This window comes from Ipomoea nil, unplaced genomic scaffold (assembly GCF_001879475.1).
Source record: "Ipomoea nil cultivar Tokyo-kokei standard unplaced genomic scaffold, Asagao_1.1 scaffold1978, whole genome shotgun sequence".
Taxonomy (NCBI): domain Eukaryota; kingdom Viridiplantae; phylum Streptophyta; class Magnoliopsida; order Solanales; family Convolvulaceae; genus Ipomoea; species Ipomoea nil.
Genome location: NW_017618406.1, coordinates 943,532 through 960,010, shown reverse-complemented (window position 1 = coordinate 960,010; position 16,479 = coordinate 943,532). Strand labels below are relative to the sequence as shown.

The 16,479-nt window shown below is 45.5% G+C and overlaps 1 protein-coding gene across 1 annotated transcript; it reads right to left on the bottom strand.

Annotated features, from left to right (window-relative positions):
- Window positions 1–6,147: 6,147 nt before the first annotated feature.
- On the bottom strand, window positions 6,148–16,199 carry LOC109147205 (protein starmaker-like). Its single transcript, XM_019294837.1, has 2 exons — window positions 15,920–16,199; window positions 6,148–6,614 (listed from the first exon to the last, which is right to left on the bottom strand). The coding sequence occupies exons 1-2, from the start codon at window positions 16,197–16,199 to the stop codon at window positions 6,148–6,150; spliced, it is 747 nt and encodes a 248-aa protein (XP_019150382.1).
- Window positions 16,200–16,479: the final 280 nt, after the last annotated feature.

The following is a 16,479-nucleotide window of genomic DNA, read 5'->3' as shown; positions in this document are numbered from 1 at the left end:
GGGTGTTATAGCTGGTATTAGAGCCTAGGTTTGAGCCTAGAAAGTTGAAAGTTGATCTTAAAGAAGCTAAGTGTGAACTAGGATTCTAAGATGACCTTTAAGTACCTAAGTGTTTAGGACCTAAGATCCTTAAGACGCGCGGTGAGTTGTGAGTTAGTTTGTTGTTTGTTGTGTTTATCCTGTTGTTCTTCTTTAGTTTTAGCGTTCTCATTTTTATCATCGGGAAGGGTGCGCAGCTCCTTTGTGTCTTGCCGTAACCGTGTTGTTTCTGTAGAATCTCGCTATGGCTCCACCTCGCCATCGTGCCCGTACCCTGGAGACGTCGACAAATGAGCAGCTGGCTCAGAACCTGCAGGACCTGACACAGACGATGCAGACGTTGAGCGATGCCCTCTTGCACAATAACAACCTTCCTCCGCCGCCGCCTGTCGGGAATCGAGACGTGGGTCGCTTAGTTTCGGGGCATAGACCGCCCGTCTTTGCTGGAGAAGAGGATCTTTTCCTGCTTGAGGAGTGCATCAGGTCCCTGGATAAGATCTTTGCTGTTGTAGGCTGTCTGGATGATTGCCGCATTGAGTTGGCTTCGTTTTACTTTAGCCACGAGGCCGATCTTTGGTGGGTGCATGAATGCCCAGTTTGTCAAGAAGAGCCTGGGTTCAACTGGTCGGCTTTGAAAGATAAGCTAAGAGAGAGCTTCTACCTATCCCACGTTAGAGCAGCTATGTACGAAGAGTTCTTGCATCTCCAACAAGGGTCGTCGACTGTGGTAGAGTACCACAAGCGCTTCCTCGAGTTAGCTCGCTTTGCTCGGGTGTTGGTTCCCACAGAGTTGGCTAAGGTGGAGAAGTTTGTTGCTGTACTCAACTACGAAGCCTGGAAAGCTTGACAGTGAGCAAGCCTAGGACGCTTAATGAGGACTATCTGAGCGCAACAGATCTGTATCGAGTACAACAGCTTCAAAAGGGGTCCTTCGAGTTTGCCAAGAAGAGAAGTGAAGGAAGTGGATCTCACAGTTTCAAGAGACCAAGACAAGATCTCAGAGCAAGACCCGCACCTCCTCAGTTTCAAGGATCGACTCGGGTTGAGAGTGGTGAAAAAGGGAGGTCCTTCGGATGCAAGAGATGTGGAAAGGACCACATCAGGAAGGATTGCCAAGGGAACGCGCTTCAGTGCTTCAAGTGTGGGGAAAGGGGTCACAAAGCTTTTGAGTGCCACCTCGAATCCAACCAGAGGGCATTGCCATCTAGCGCCAGACCCGGGGGACAGTCAGGAGGGAGTTCCGATCGAGGTTTGGGATGGACAAGTCCTTCGGGCAGGGTGTTCGTGATGAGCCGGTCGCAGGCTGAGGCCGAGGGCTTAGTGGAGGAGGAGTCAGCAGGTACCCTTCTTGAGCCAACCTTAACATTATCTTTCTTGTCACCCAAAGCCTAAACCCGCATCTTAAAAACATAGAAGGGTTAGTTTATCTTTTCTTGGGATCCTTTAGAGGTTAAGCTTAAAAGAGTTAGCTCAAAAGTTTAATCCATAACTAGCAAGTTTCAAACCCGAGTCTTAAAGTTTATAAGCCATCCCTTAAACCATCCAAACCAATTGTGTTTCTTAAACTTTATCCCACTTAAATTCCTTTTAACTTTTCTTAAATCCTAACCCAAAAATCCCCAAATTAAAAATCCCTTCTTCCATCTTTTTCCCAAAAACCCTTCCCCCCTTTCTTTTTCTTCTCCCACCCGCGTCGACCCAGTCGAGGAAACCCCCCCACCCCGTCGTCGTCCTCTGCCCATCGCCAGCCGATCATCCGTCACCGTCGCCCGTCACCGGCGCCATCTGCCACCACCGTCAGCAACCTCGCCGCCGCTACCACCTGCCGGTTTCGGCACAGGAAAGCCGAGAAGAAGAAAAGAAGAAGAAAAAGGGAAAAAAAGGAGGTTTTGGGTCTTTTCCATATTGGACATCTCAAAATCATGCCTAGGAGGTCAAAAACTGCGAGAAGAGTGGAATGGGTGGATGCCCATTACTCGGTTTTGGAAGGTAAAGCTTTTGACCCTAACTCTTTCTCAAGTTCTATGTTAGAGTTGTTGAACTACCAAGGGTTGTTGGATGGGTATCTCGCTATTAAGATTGTGACTTACCTGAGATTGGTGAAAGAGTTTTAACGTCACATGAGTGTGACCAAGTTGGGAGGAAAGTTGAAAATCACCTCTAAGGTGGGAGGAATGGAAATCTCCTTGACTGAGAAACGGTTGGTTCAACTCTTGAGTTTGACGACTACTGGAGTCTCACAGTATAGTGGTGATTCTTGGATCGAGACGAGTAGTATGAGCTATCAGAACTATTTGAGCTTTTTGTTGGGAAGGACAAGTGGTTTTACTCAAGCCACGAGACAAAAAAGGAAATGGCTCTCGGTTGAACAGAAGATTTTGGTAATGCTTCTTTCAGATTGCTTGTAACCTAACAACAATAAGAGTAGCTATTTGGGTAAGTTGGAGTGCACCTTTGCTTTTTGCCTGAAGTAGAAAGTGAAGTTCAACTTTCCTTCGTTGATGTTGCAACACATGGACTACTGTAGGGATCATAACCGTAAAAGTCTGCCCTATGGTATGGTTTTAAGCTGGGTTTTCTTAAGGAAAGGGGTGAATGTTGAGGGTTATGTGCCCAAGGCCGTGGGCAAAATGGTTTTGGATGCCACAAATCTTCGGAGTTGTAATCTGTTTCAGTTGGATAATGGTGACTACATCTCTCTAGAAGAAGTCGCTAACAAACCCCCTGCCGAGAGGAGTTCTCTGGTTGAGCAGTTGGAGATCCCAGTTGGGAAGCTGAATTAGGCAGTGCAGAGTTTGGGAGGAGACACTGAGGATGAAGAAGAAGAAGGGGGAAGAGGAGAAGAAGAGGAAGCTGAAGAAAGTGATCCCGAGAGCGAGGAGAGCTTGAGAAGACAAGAAGTGAGGAAAAAGAAAGAGCATAATGCAATGACCCACGAGGAACGTGTGGTGGCCCTCATTCGTCAGCAAAATCGGATGATTGAGGAAGGTTTCTCTTTCATGAAAGCTCAACTGGTTTCTGTGAATAAAAGACTGGATGTGCTGGAAGCTAGTTCAAGCCGGGGCAGAGCTGAAGAAGCTTCAGATGAGGATGACGAGGGAGCGGAGGATGATTACTCCTAGGCCGGAGTTTGGGGTAAGCTCGTTTCTTTCTCGTTCGTGTTGTTGTCGGCTTAGTAGTTGTTGCTTGTTTTGTTGTGTAATTGGTGGTGCTCTCTTGCTTGTTTTGTTTGTTTAGTTAGTTGTGATAGTGGTTGGTGTAGTTGCTTTGCCTCGTTGCGTTTAGTTTGCTTATGGATAGGAGTAGTGTAGATGAGTGTTGTTCGACTGAAGCTTTTAGAAGTTGTGTTGCTTGAGAAGATTTCCTCGGTACATTGAAACCTTAGATTTCTTGACCCTTACAATCTCACATCATTTGATCTTTGGAGCTTTGTTTATTTACATCTTGCCATCTTATGTCGCATCTTTGAGTTGTTGCTGTCTTTTATGAAAACCCATCGTGCCCAAGCTTCGGGGACGAAGCTTCTTCTTAGGGGGAAATGATGTGACACCCCGTAAATCTAAATACTATTTGAGGATTAATTGAAGAATTAATCCAAGCCTTCTTTGCTAATCTACTTCTAAAATCCTAAAATTTTATAAGTCAAGGGACTAGAATTTGACTAGTCACTTAAATCTTTTGGGTGTACCTTGTGCTTCTTGAGTTGTGCCCTTGTCCCCTTGTCTTTCCAACCTTAGTAAGGGTAAATGTGGCTTTTCACCCATGGTTTTTATATCAATTTACCCTAGCAAGACATTTAATTTCATTCATCATTCAAGCCTAAGTCTCAAACACTCTAGCCTCTCTCTAAAATGACCTAGCTTATTCTTCAAGCAAGAAGGTGAACCTCCAACTCTTGCAAGATCTTTCATCAAGATTCCTACTTTCTTCTTCTTGAGCATAGGAAAGTGTAAGGTCCTTAGCTTTTTGGTGTTTTTAACCATCTTTTGGGTGTCTTTATCTAAGTTAAAACTTTTCTTGTGTTTTGGCTTGTATAAGAAGTTAGTGTGGAAGAAGAGCTCTAGGAGAAGGCTTAAAAGGGTGAGAAAGATAAGTTGTTAGGCTACAAAGGCAACCCATGCTATACAAAACTTGTTTTCTTACTTAAATGATGATTATTGGCTTCTACTTGATGTTCTTGATGTGATTTGTGAGATTTGATGCATGATCTTGTGAAAATGCATGTTTAGAGCTTGTTTTTAGGGTTCTTAAATGCCATTGCTTTGCTATTTCTTTGGATCAAGTCATATTCTTATTGTGTGTGAGATTTTGGGTGTTTTGGACTTGATTTTGGCTTTGGAGATGAATTTCCCCAAAGGGAAATGTTGTACAAGGCCGCGGGCGGAACGGCGGGCAGAGGCCTACCCGCCGCCCCACCCGTGGGGAACACGGTGTGGCCTCGTGGGGTGTACCCTGTGGGCGGACCCACGGGTGGGGGTCCACCCGTGGCCCCACCCGCGGGGAACGTTGTTGATTGCCGGCAGTGATTTTTTCCCCGTGATTCTTTTCTTCTTGGTATTGGTGTTTTGACCTCCCGTTATTGGATTTTGAGCTATTTGTGAGTCTTCTTGATGTTTCGTATGCCTTGAACGGTGTGATAAGAGTCCATGTTAGGATTTGGTGTCTTGCATCGTGCTAAGGGTCCAATCTTGTGAATTGTTGGAATAATATGGGTCTTGAGAGTTCATGGGAACTATTTTGGTTTACCCGCTTGTTGAGCATCCTAGTTTGATGTCGTTGTGCTAGTATGTGTGGTTTGTTCCTTCTTATTGGGGTTGGCAACTCGTGTTGTCAATCATTTGATGTTGGATTGTATCCTTTGTTGTTGAGTATAGTTTCAAATCTTTGTGGTAATCTGTTGATTGATTTTTATGGTGTGATCTCGTACAAATTGTTGTACCCTTTGTTGATACGTGATTAGGGCTTTTATTGGGCCTTAGTCTTCTTGGTAATGATGATGACTATGTGTGACTATGAATATGGTTGGTGGTGTGTGACTTGAGCTTTGGCCATATGATCGGTTGTGTGTGATTATGATCTTTAATGGTACCCTCGTGTATTGAGAGTTCGGTAGTGAATGATTGGCGGTGTAGGTGGGGGATAACGGTCCCAGGAGGAATAAGGTTGGACTCAGAAGTACAGGGTGGCACTAGGAGGTAACGGTTGGAACTGATATTAGGCCGAGGATAGCCATAAGGTTCTAACAGGGAATAAGGTTGGAAGTTGAAACTACGACTTTGTATGTGAATGTGTTGCTCCACATGATGTGTTGTTGAATCCTTTGCTTATGAGCATGTCTAGATGAACTCTACTTTGTGAACAGTAGGTTGCATCTAGAGTCGTGTCGGTTGATGTTACTTGTGTTGCCTTATCTTGTGGAGTTGAAGTCTTGGTCTTCTTGTGAGTGAAATGAGTTTTTGTTGTCTCTATCTCGATTTTAAAAATGATATATACTGTATTCCTATTTCAAATAGTTTTACCTTTATATATCTTCGTATACTATGCTACTTAACGCGTATTGGTGGGTTACCAACATCTTTCGCTGACCGGGTGTCATCCCCTTATCTTTATGTTTTACAGGTTTTGAGTACATGCCGAGCGTGCTAGATGTGGACTCTAGATAGTATAGCTCCATGTTTAGACGTTTATCTTTTGTTGGTCAGTGTGCCTAGACTTATGTTACTTGATGGTTTGTGACAGTTTAGCCTGTGCACTCATAGTTTTATGGGTGTGGCATAACATCTTCCCGATTTTTAATAGCTTCCGGTTTTGTTGCCATAATGGTTAGTTGTTCATCGTTTAACTTTAAGTTTTAAATCGTTGGTAAAATCGGGGGTGTTACAGCTGGTATCATAATGATGTTGTCACTTGCTATATCAATTTTGGAGCATGCTAGATCGACTTTCTCCTTTAGACCAAACTGAGAGTGTTTGAGAAAGTGTTGTTCCTTGGTGATTTCGTCGAGCAGATGGCTGTGACGATGGAGCTCAGAGACCAGCTTATTCTGTTGATTTTCATCAGGGATCTGTCGGCCTTGTTGTATGGAAGACAATGTTGTCAATACAATTGTCATCTTAGAAGACAAGTCATCCAACTTCTGAGTGTCATGCTCTCGTTGAGCGTTTGTCCTTTCACATTGTGACTTAGTGCCTTGAGCGTGTCCGAAAGGAGTAATAGGGTCGACTTTGCTTCAATTTGCTCTGCTCGATAAGGTGTTTGAACACTTATCTCTTTTCGACCAGAGTCGTCATGTCTCGTACTTGGTGATGCTTCCCGTTTGTCATCACTAGCTGATCTCAGACAGGAGTCGTTTCTTGCATTGGATGGAGTGTTCTGAGCCTGAGGAGAGTTTTCGAGAGGGTTGTTGTGAGGCTCAGGAGTTCTTTCGGGTTCCACTTTAGTGTTTCCTATAATAGGAGATTCATCACTGTCAGGATGACTATCATCATCTTCTTCATCACTGTCATTGTTTTCGTCTTGATCACTTTCATCATTATTTTCTTCATCCTCACCGTCTTTTTCTTCATTGTCATCGTCTTTGTAACACCCCGTGTTACGACCCCTAAGATCAATTAAGTCATTTAATCAATTACCCAAAAGAAAGAATTAAATCGCAATAATTAATTATGAAGGCCCACCATAGTCCATGGGCCTTTATCCCTAAACCCAATCCTTAGTCCCAAAAGAAATAGAACTAGCAAGCCCATAATATTAGTTCCTAACTACGACTCCTAAATATATAAATAGGGGACTTAAAAGACACCTAGAAACCCCCCATAAGAATAACGCCCCACCTCCCCAAAGAGCTCCAAGAATCCCCCTAGAAGAAATCAAGAAAACAAGAAAGCTTAAAGAAAGACCCTTCATAGCCAAGGAATTAATTAAGGCTAAAAGGTAACCCATGTCTCAACAAAACCTATTTTCATAGCTATGATTTCCCCCGTAGGATTCCCCCATATTATTGTGTATTGATGATTTGTGATGTTATTATTGATGATTGATGGGATAATTCCATGGGTGATCTTGATATCAGGAGATTCTTGATAATTATGGTGTTCTTAACGATTACGTGGAGTTCTTGATAATTATATGTTGTTCTTGATAATTGTATGGCGTTCTTGATACTTATGTGTTATTTGTACCGAATCTTGTAATTAGAAGACGAATCGTATTCTTGTTGGCATAAAAGTGATAAGAACCCTAGGTTGTATCGTATGGAATTATTCTTGGTATATTGGGTGGGAATTCGCATGATTGGGTGTTTATTACGTTTAGAAAAGCATGATAGGTTATGTGCCGATTGTTTCCTGATTTTGATCCGTTAATTGTCTACGTGTGTTATCAATTGCGTTTGAAAGTGTCCAAGCATGGTTTCGGGTTCCACAAAGGTTCCCGGGGCGTTTCTTGATGAAAAGAGTCAGTGGGGGGTAGGTGCGGGTAGGGGACCCGCCACCTACCCGCGGCCTCCTTGGGCAACGCCGACAGCGGGCGGCCGGCGGGCGGGCAGCTGCCCGCCGGGCACCCGCTGCCCGGTTTTGTTACAGCCGGCGGGTGATCCCTCACCCACCGGCTACCCGCTGGTTTGCACCCCAATTGGGGATCTTGGCTTCCCCGTTTGATGTTTCCCCGACCCCCGAGGTGTCCCAACGGACCCCGTCTATCGTGCCTATGTCTAGTTTGATATTTCGGGTACCGTTCGTAGGTTGTATGAGTCTTATATATTGCATGCTAGTTGAATTGGTATCCCGCTGACCTAGGTGAAAGGAAGTATGAACCCTTTGGACTATTCTTAGTATGTGAAGGATCACGCATAGGTTTCGTTATACGTTTCCTCCCCTTCTTAATATGTTAATGTGGGTTGCATGTGCTTGCTACGTGTTATGTGTGCGTGTCACCCCGAATTGGTTGAGATCAATCGGGCTATACGGGCAGTCGGGTGGGCTGAGAACCATACCGGCTGTTAACCAGGCTGGTAGAGACCGGTCAGGTATATAAATATTATATAGGACTAAGTTCCACTATACGGGCAGTCGGATGGGCTGAGAACCATACCGGCTGTTAACCAGGCTGGTAGAGACCGGTCAGGTATATAAATATTACATAGGACAAAGGTCCACTATACGGGCAGTTGAATGGGCTGAGAACCATCCCAACTGTTAACCAGGCTGGTAAAGACCGGTCAGGTATATAAATATTATGTAGGACAAAGGTCCATCAGTCGGTTGCGATCGGCTCCTCCGTAATGTGAGACGGGGCAGGGTGCTGCGGGGCCGTGTCAGAGCTATATGCACTGACCCTTATGTATGGGCGTGCGATTGGTCCTGTGGCGCCAACAAAGTGTGCTATGTGATGAGATATGGAGGAATTGTGTTTATGAGTATATTGGGGGATGTGACTAAGGGATTTATGCTGGGGATTGTTTACATGGGGTTATGATTATTAATTGTGCTCAGCTTTATCTGTCTTGCCTGTTGAGGATTGTATACGCCTGTTATAACTGCTGCTTGGGTCTAGCCTTATCTGTCGAGTCATTCCCGGTTTTAAAAGCTAGAGTCTCGTAGGATATATCTCCATGCTTCAAAATGATTTTCGTACATCTATATATATATCTCTATACGTATTGTATTTCAACGCGTTGGAGTGGGTTACCGGCATCTCTCGCTGAACAGATATATTTGGCTTTCAGGCACAGAAGAATAGGTCACCGGAGCGCGCTAGAACTTGGAACGTAGAAGTAGATAGTTTCCCCTTCGGCCTGCGTGCCATGTTTATGCATTTACATTACTAAGGATATTAGATAGTTAGCCTGTGCACCTGGGTTCTTTAGCTCAGGTGTGGCATAGCACCCCGTACTCTTGTATTATGTTTTGGGATTTAATGGGATTTCACCTTTATTTTATAAGTTTTAAATATCTTGAAAATCTGGGGTGTTACAGTTGGTATCAGAGCCTAAAGTTGACCCTAGGATAAGACTCTTAAGATCAGACCTTAGGAAATTAAGCTTAAACACTAGGTACTTAGGAACATTGGATTTAGGAATCTTAGGACGCGCGGTGAGATTGTGAAACCTACACATAACCTCTCCTCACTTTATCCCTTTCTAACTTAAAGAAACTCTCCCCTTCGCTTATTGCATCAAGGTAAGGACGCAAAATAACACTGTCCTATGAACCCCAGGATGGCACCGAGAAGAAGACAGGTAGGAACACCGAAACTCCCCACCAAGGAATTCCTGACTCAGAATCTGCAACGCCTGGCCCAAATTGCCCAGGCACTAAGTACTACCGCTCCCCAGTCTTTACCAAATGAGAACTTGGAGATCCACCAACAAATCTCGACGCACCAACCACCCACCCTCTCTGGAAACGAAGATCCCACGACCCTCGAGGAGTGGATCGTGACTTTCGACAAGATATTCAGGGCAACTAAATGCCCCGAGGACCACCAGGTAAGAATAGCCTCCTTCTACTTCAGACACGAGACCGACACCTGGTGGGCTCACGAAGGACCCACCTGCGAACAAGACCCCGGATTCAACTGGGAAACCCTAAAAGCGCGGCTACGAGAACAATTCTATCCCAACCACCTAAGAGCCACCATATACGAAGAATTCCTCCACCTAAGACAAGGTGCAACCTCGATCACGGAATACTACCAACAATTCCGCCGACTGACTCGCCTCATCCCCTAGCTAGTTCCCACCGAATATCAGGCCTTGACCCCGAATATCAAAAAGCCCTGGTCACACAAGAGCTAGGAACCCTCAAGGAAGCCTATGCCAAGGCATCCCAACTACAACAAGTACCAAACCAACCCCGGGAAACACGCCTGGGAAACAAAAGAAAATCAGAAGGAAATCACATGAACCCCACCCGCAGCCTTAAAAGCCCCAGGGCCGCCTCACCCCGCCAAGTCGCAGCGCCAACCGCTCAAGGAAGAATCCTTACTCTAAGCAAAGCCAAAATTGGGGATAGCAACATAGTCTCCGGAACCTTCCTAGTACACGCCACCCCCGCCACAGTGTTATTTGACTCGGGGGCTACCAACTCGTTTATAGCAACCGAGTTTGGCACTCGGCTCGGCCTCAACACCAGCACCAAGGTCCGACTCCAGGTCAAAGTGGCCTCCAGCGAAATCCTAGAATGCGACCGCTTGTACGAGAATATAATGATCACCATACAAGGGGTGGAATTTCCCAGCAACTTAATCCGATTCAAACTGGATGGGGTACAAGTGATTTTGGGCATGGATTGGCTAGGGAAATACCAAGCATAAATCCTATGCGGAGAACAAAAAGTGGTCCTACGGGGACCAAACGGTAAGAGGGTATCTTACCATGGAACCCACCAGGAAGCCGGGATCAAAGTGGTGAACATGATGAAAATGAAGAAATACCTAAACAAGGGAAGCGAGGTCTTCCTATGTTCGGTCGAGGACCTCAGCACCAAAACCCCCGAACCACAAACCATCCCAGTGGTAAACGAATTCACCGACGTCTTCCCGGACGAAATCCCCGGGGCACCCCCAGTCAGAGAAGTCGAGTTCACCATAGATCTCGTACTGGGCGCTGCCCCAATTTCTAAACCTCCCTACCGATTAGCACCAAAAGAAATGAAGGAACTAAAGACACAACTGCAAGAATTGCTAGACAAGGACTACATCCGTCCTAGCACCTCCCCATGGGGAGCGCCAGTGTTGTTTGTTAAAAAGAAGGATGGGAGCATGCGCCTATGCATCGACTACAGGGAACTTAACCAAGTCACGATAAAGAATAAGTACCCCCTTCCCCGAATCGACGACTTGTTCGACCAACTTAAAGGGGTAGGGGTATTCTCAATGATTGATCTAAGATCCGGGTATCACCAAATACAGGTGGCCAAACCGGACATTCAGAAAACAGCCTTCCGGACACGTTACGGTCACTATGAATTCACTGTAATGCCCTTCGGACTCACCAACGCGCCTGCCATATTCATGGACCTCATGAACCGAGTATTCTGACCCCACTTGGATGACTTTGTCATTGTATTCATTGATGACATCCTAGTCTACTCCCGAAACAAGGAAGAACATGAAAGACACCTCCGCATAACCTTGCAAACTCTAAGGGAGCACCAACTATACGCCAAGTTCTCTAAATGTGAATTTTGGAAAAACAGCGTGGCCTTCCTGGGTCACGTGATAACCAAGGAAGGGATTAAGGTAGACCTTGCCAAGATCCGTGCCGTTAAAGAATGGACCACACCAAGCTCACTCACCGAAGTCCGAAGCTTCCTAGGCTTGGCGGGCTACTACAGGAGATTTGTACCCGACTTCACCAGGATAGCCCAACCCCTCAACAAACTCATGAAAAAGGAAACCCCCTTCCAATGGGACAACGACTGCGTCTCGGCCTTTCAAGAATTGAAGGATAAGTTAACCACGGCACCCGTACTCGCCATCCCCTCCGGGGAGGAAGGATTCGAGGTCTTCAGTGACGCATCCAAGAAGGGGTTGGGGTGCGTGCTAATGCAAAAAGGCCGAGTAATAGCCTACGCATCCAGGAAGCTCAAAACCCAAGAGGAAAACTACCCCACACACGACCTCGAGCTAACCGCCATCGTGTTCGCACTAAAAATTTGGAGGCATTACTTATACGGGGTGCAATGCAAGATTTACACGGACCATAAGAGCCTAAAGTACATCTTCACCCAAAAGACCTAAACATGAGACAACGGAGGTGGTTAGAACTCATAAAGGATTACGATCTGGACATCCAATACCATGAGGGAAAAGCTAACGTGGTGGCGGATGCACTAAGCAGGAAGACTAACCACTCCCTCAACACCACTTGGATCCTACCGGACCAACTGTACAGGGACTTCCAAAGACTGAATTTGGAAATAATAAAACAAGGTCAAAACCACCCCGGCATCCACTTATTCAACGCACGAGTCGTGCCTAAGCTCTTCGAGGAAATCAAAATAGGGCAATAGCAGGATCAGGAACTAGATAAAATCCGCCTCGACCTAACCCAGGGGAAGGATCGACCCTTCAAGATACACGAAGACGACAGTCTCCGTTACCAGGATAGGTGGTGCGTGCCCTCAACGCACCCCCACTTGAAGCAACAAATCTTGGAGGAAGGACACAACTCCCCATACTCGGTTCACCCAGGGGGTGACAAACTATACCAAGATGTAAAAAGGTCGTTTTGGTGGCCCAACATGAAAAAGGAAATCGCGGATTTCGTGGCCAGGTGCCTGAATTGCCAAAGGGTGAAGGCCGAACGATGCAAGCCCAAGGGACTCGTACAACCCCTTGAGATACCACAAGGCAAGTGGGATTCCATATCCATGGATTTCGTCGGAGGACTACCCCCAACGAAGACCGGCAAGGATAAGATTTGGGTCATAGTGGACCGACTAACCAAAACAGCGCGATTCATCGCCATGAAGGAAACGTGGACAATGACACAACTAGCCCAAGCCTACTTGAGCCGAGTAGTGAAGTATCACGGAGTCCCCCGAAACATCGTATCCGATAGAGACTCCAGGTTCCTCTCACAATTCTGGAAATCACTGCAATTAGCCTTGGGGACACAACTAAAACTAAGCACTGCTTTCCACCCCACCACGGACGGCCAAACCGAGAGGACCATTCAGACCCTCGAAGACATGTTAAGAGCCTGCGTATTCGACTTTCAAGGGACATGGGAGGAACACCTAGACCTTATTGAATTCTCATACAACAACAGTTACCACGCAAGCATTCGTATGGCACCCTACGAAGCTCTATACGGAGAAAAGTGCAGAACCCCCTTATGTTGGGAAGACATGGTCGACCCAATAACACTAGGGCCCCAACACCTTCAGGACACAATCACCAAGGTCAAGCACATCCGGGAGAGGATGAAGGCTGCCCAGGACCGCCAGAAGTCCTACGCCGACCTAAAGAGGAAACAAGCCGAATTCAACACCGCGGACAAGGTATGGTTGAGAATCTCGCCCCACGCGAGGGGTGATGAGATTCGGAAGGAAAGGAAAGCTCAGCCCTCGATTTATCGGCCCTATGAAATCATAGAAAAAGTTGGGAACCAAGCCTATCGCCTCGCCCTACCCGTCGAACTAGAACGAGTAAACAACGTATTCCACATATCCCAGCTGAAGAAATACGTACACGACCTGAGCCACGTGCTTCAACCCGAGGTCGTGAACCTCGACGAGTCACTAGTATACGAAGAAAGACCCGTGACGATCCTGGACACCAAGATAAGAAACACCCGTCGCCGAGCCATGGAAATGGTGAAAGTCCTCTGGACCAACCATGGGATCGAGGAAGCAACGTGGGAGCTCAAAGACACAATGAGGGAACGCTACCCCGAACTTTTCACACCAGGTAACTTAGAGAAAGTCACTCGGCAAAGACCAAGCTTCGGGGACGAAGCTTCCCAATAAGGGGGGGGAGAGTGTAACACCCCGTGTTACGACCCCTAAGATCAATTAAATCATTTAATCAATTACCCAAAAGAAAGAATTAAATCGCAATAATTAATTAGGAAGGCCCACCATAGTCCATGGGCCCTTATCCCTAAACCCAATCCTTAGTCCCAAAAGAAATAGAACTAGCAAGCCGATAATATTAGTTCCTAACTAGGACTCCTAAATATATAAACAGGGGACTTAAGAGACACCTAGAAACCCCCAACAAGAATAACGCCCCACCTCCCCAAAGAGCTCCAAGAATCCCCCTAGAAGAAATCAAGAAAACAAGAAAGCTTAAAGAAAGACCCTTCATAGCCAATGAATTAATTAAGGCTAAAAGGTAACCCATGTCTCAACAAAACCTATTTCCATAGCTATGATTTCCCCCGTAGGATTCCCCCATATTATTGTGTATTGATGATTTGTGATGTTATTATTGATGATTGATGGGATAATTCCATGGGTGATCTTGATATCAGGAGATTCTTGATAATTATGGTGTTCTTAACGATTACGTGGAGTTCTTGATAATTATATGTTGTTCTTGATAATTGTATGGCGTTCTTGATACTTATGTGTTATTTGTACCGAATCTTGTAATTAGAAGACGAATCGTATTCTTGTTGGCATAAAAGTGATTAGAACCCTAGGTTGTATCGTATGGAATTATTCTTGGTATATTGGGTGGGAATTCGCATGATTGGGTGTTTATTACGTTTAGAAAAGCATGATAGGTTATGTGCCGATTGTTTCCTGATTTTGATCCGTTAATTGTCTACGTGTGTTATCAATTGCGTTTGAAAGTGTCCAAGCATGGTTTCGGGTTCCACAAAGGTTCCCGGGGCGTTTCTTTATGAAAAGAGTCAGTGGGGGGTAAGTGGGGGTAGGGGACCCGCCACCTACCCGCGGCCTCCTTGGGCAACGCCGGCAGAGGGCAGCCGGCGGGCGGGCAGCTGCCCACCGGGCACCCGCTGCCCGGTTTTGTTACCGCCGACGGGTGATCCCTCACCCACCGGCTACCCGCTGGTTTGCACCCCAATTGGGGATCTTGGCTTCCCCGTTTGATGTTTCCCCGACCCCCGAGGTGTCCCAACGGACCCCGTCTATCGTGCCTATGTCTAGTTTGATATTTCGGGTACCGTTTGTAGGTTGTATGAGTCTTATATACTGCATGCTAGTTGAATTGGTATCCCGCTGACCTAGGTGAAAGGAAGTATGAACCCTTAGGACTATTCTTAGTATGTGAAGGATCACGCATAGATTTCGTTATACATTTCCTCCCCTTCCTAATATGTTAATGTGGGTTGCATGTTCTTGCTACGTGTTATGTGTGCGTGTCACCCCGAATTGGTTGAGATCAATCGGGCTATACGGGCAGTCGGGTGGGCTGAGAACCATACCGGCTGTTAACCAGGCTGGTAGAGACCGGTCAGGTATATAAATATTATATAGGACTAAGTTCCACTATACGGGCAGTCGGATGGGCTGAGAACCATACCGGCTGTTAACCAGGCTGGTAGAGACCGGTCAGGTATATAAATATTACATAGGACAAAGGTCCACTATACGGGCAGTTGAATGGGCTGAGAACCATCCCAACTGTTAACCAGGCTGGTAAAGACCGGTCAGGTATATAAATATTATGTAGGACAAAGGTCCATCAGTCGGTTGCGATCGGCTCCTCCGTAATGTGAGACGGGGCAGGGTGCTGCGGGGCCGTGTCAGAGCTATATGCACTGACCCTCATGTATGGGCGTGCGATTGGTCCTGTGGCGCCAACAAAGTGTGCTATGTGATGAGATATGGAGGAATTGTGTTTATGAGTATATTGGGGGATGTGACTAAGGGATTTATGCTGGGGATTGTTTACATGGGGTTATGATTATTAATTGTGCTCAGCTTTATCTGTCTTGCCTGTTGAGGATTGTATACGCCTGTTATAACTGTTGCTTGGGTCTAGCCTTATCTGTTGAGTCATTCCCGGTTTTAAAAGCTAGAGTCTCGTAGGATATATCTCCATGCTTCAAAATGATTTTCGTATATCTATATATATCTCTATATGTATTGTATTTCAACGCGTTGGAGTGGGTTACCAGCATCTCTCGCTGAACAGATATATTTGGCTTTCAAGAACAGAAGAATAGGTCACCGGAGCGCGATAGAACTTGGAACGTAGAAGTAGATAGTTTCCCCTTCGGCCTACGTGCCATGTTTATGCATTTACATTACTAAGGATATTAGATAGTTAGCCTGTGCACCTGGGTTCTCTAGCTCAGGTGTGGCATAGCACCCCGTACTCTTGTATTATGTTTTGGGATTTAATGGGATTTCACCTTTATTTTATAAGTTTTAAATATCTTGAAAATCTGGGGTGTTACATTCTTCATCTGCGTCTTCGTCTTCTTCATTCTTCTCATCCGACTCACTTTCTTGTTCTTTGTTATCTTCTTCTTTCTTTTCTTGTGTATCATCCAGACGTTCCTTTCTTTCTGGTTGATGCTTACTATCTTCTTTTCCATCATTCTTGTCTTCTGGAATTTTATCACTTGAACAATCATTTTTTATTCCACTAGTGCTGTAGTTTCGATCATTCTGGTGCATCTTATCAAGCTCAGTCTTGATTTTAGATAACCTCATTGTCACTCGAAGTTCCTTCATTTTGGCTTCAAATGCTGGATCAATAGGGGGCTTCTTGATGTCAAGACATATCGGGGCCTTACCTGTAACTCCCCTAATTTTTGAAACTTTTAAAACTTATATAACAAAGGGAAATCTGATATTAATTCCCAAACAGAGCATAAACTAAACATAATAGTCGGGGTGCTATGACACATCTAAGTTAGAGAACTCAGATGCACAGACTAAACTATCTATCAAAGCGTAAACTGTCATTAACATTTCAAATACTGCTCAAGGCACGCAGGCCACTTCATTACTA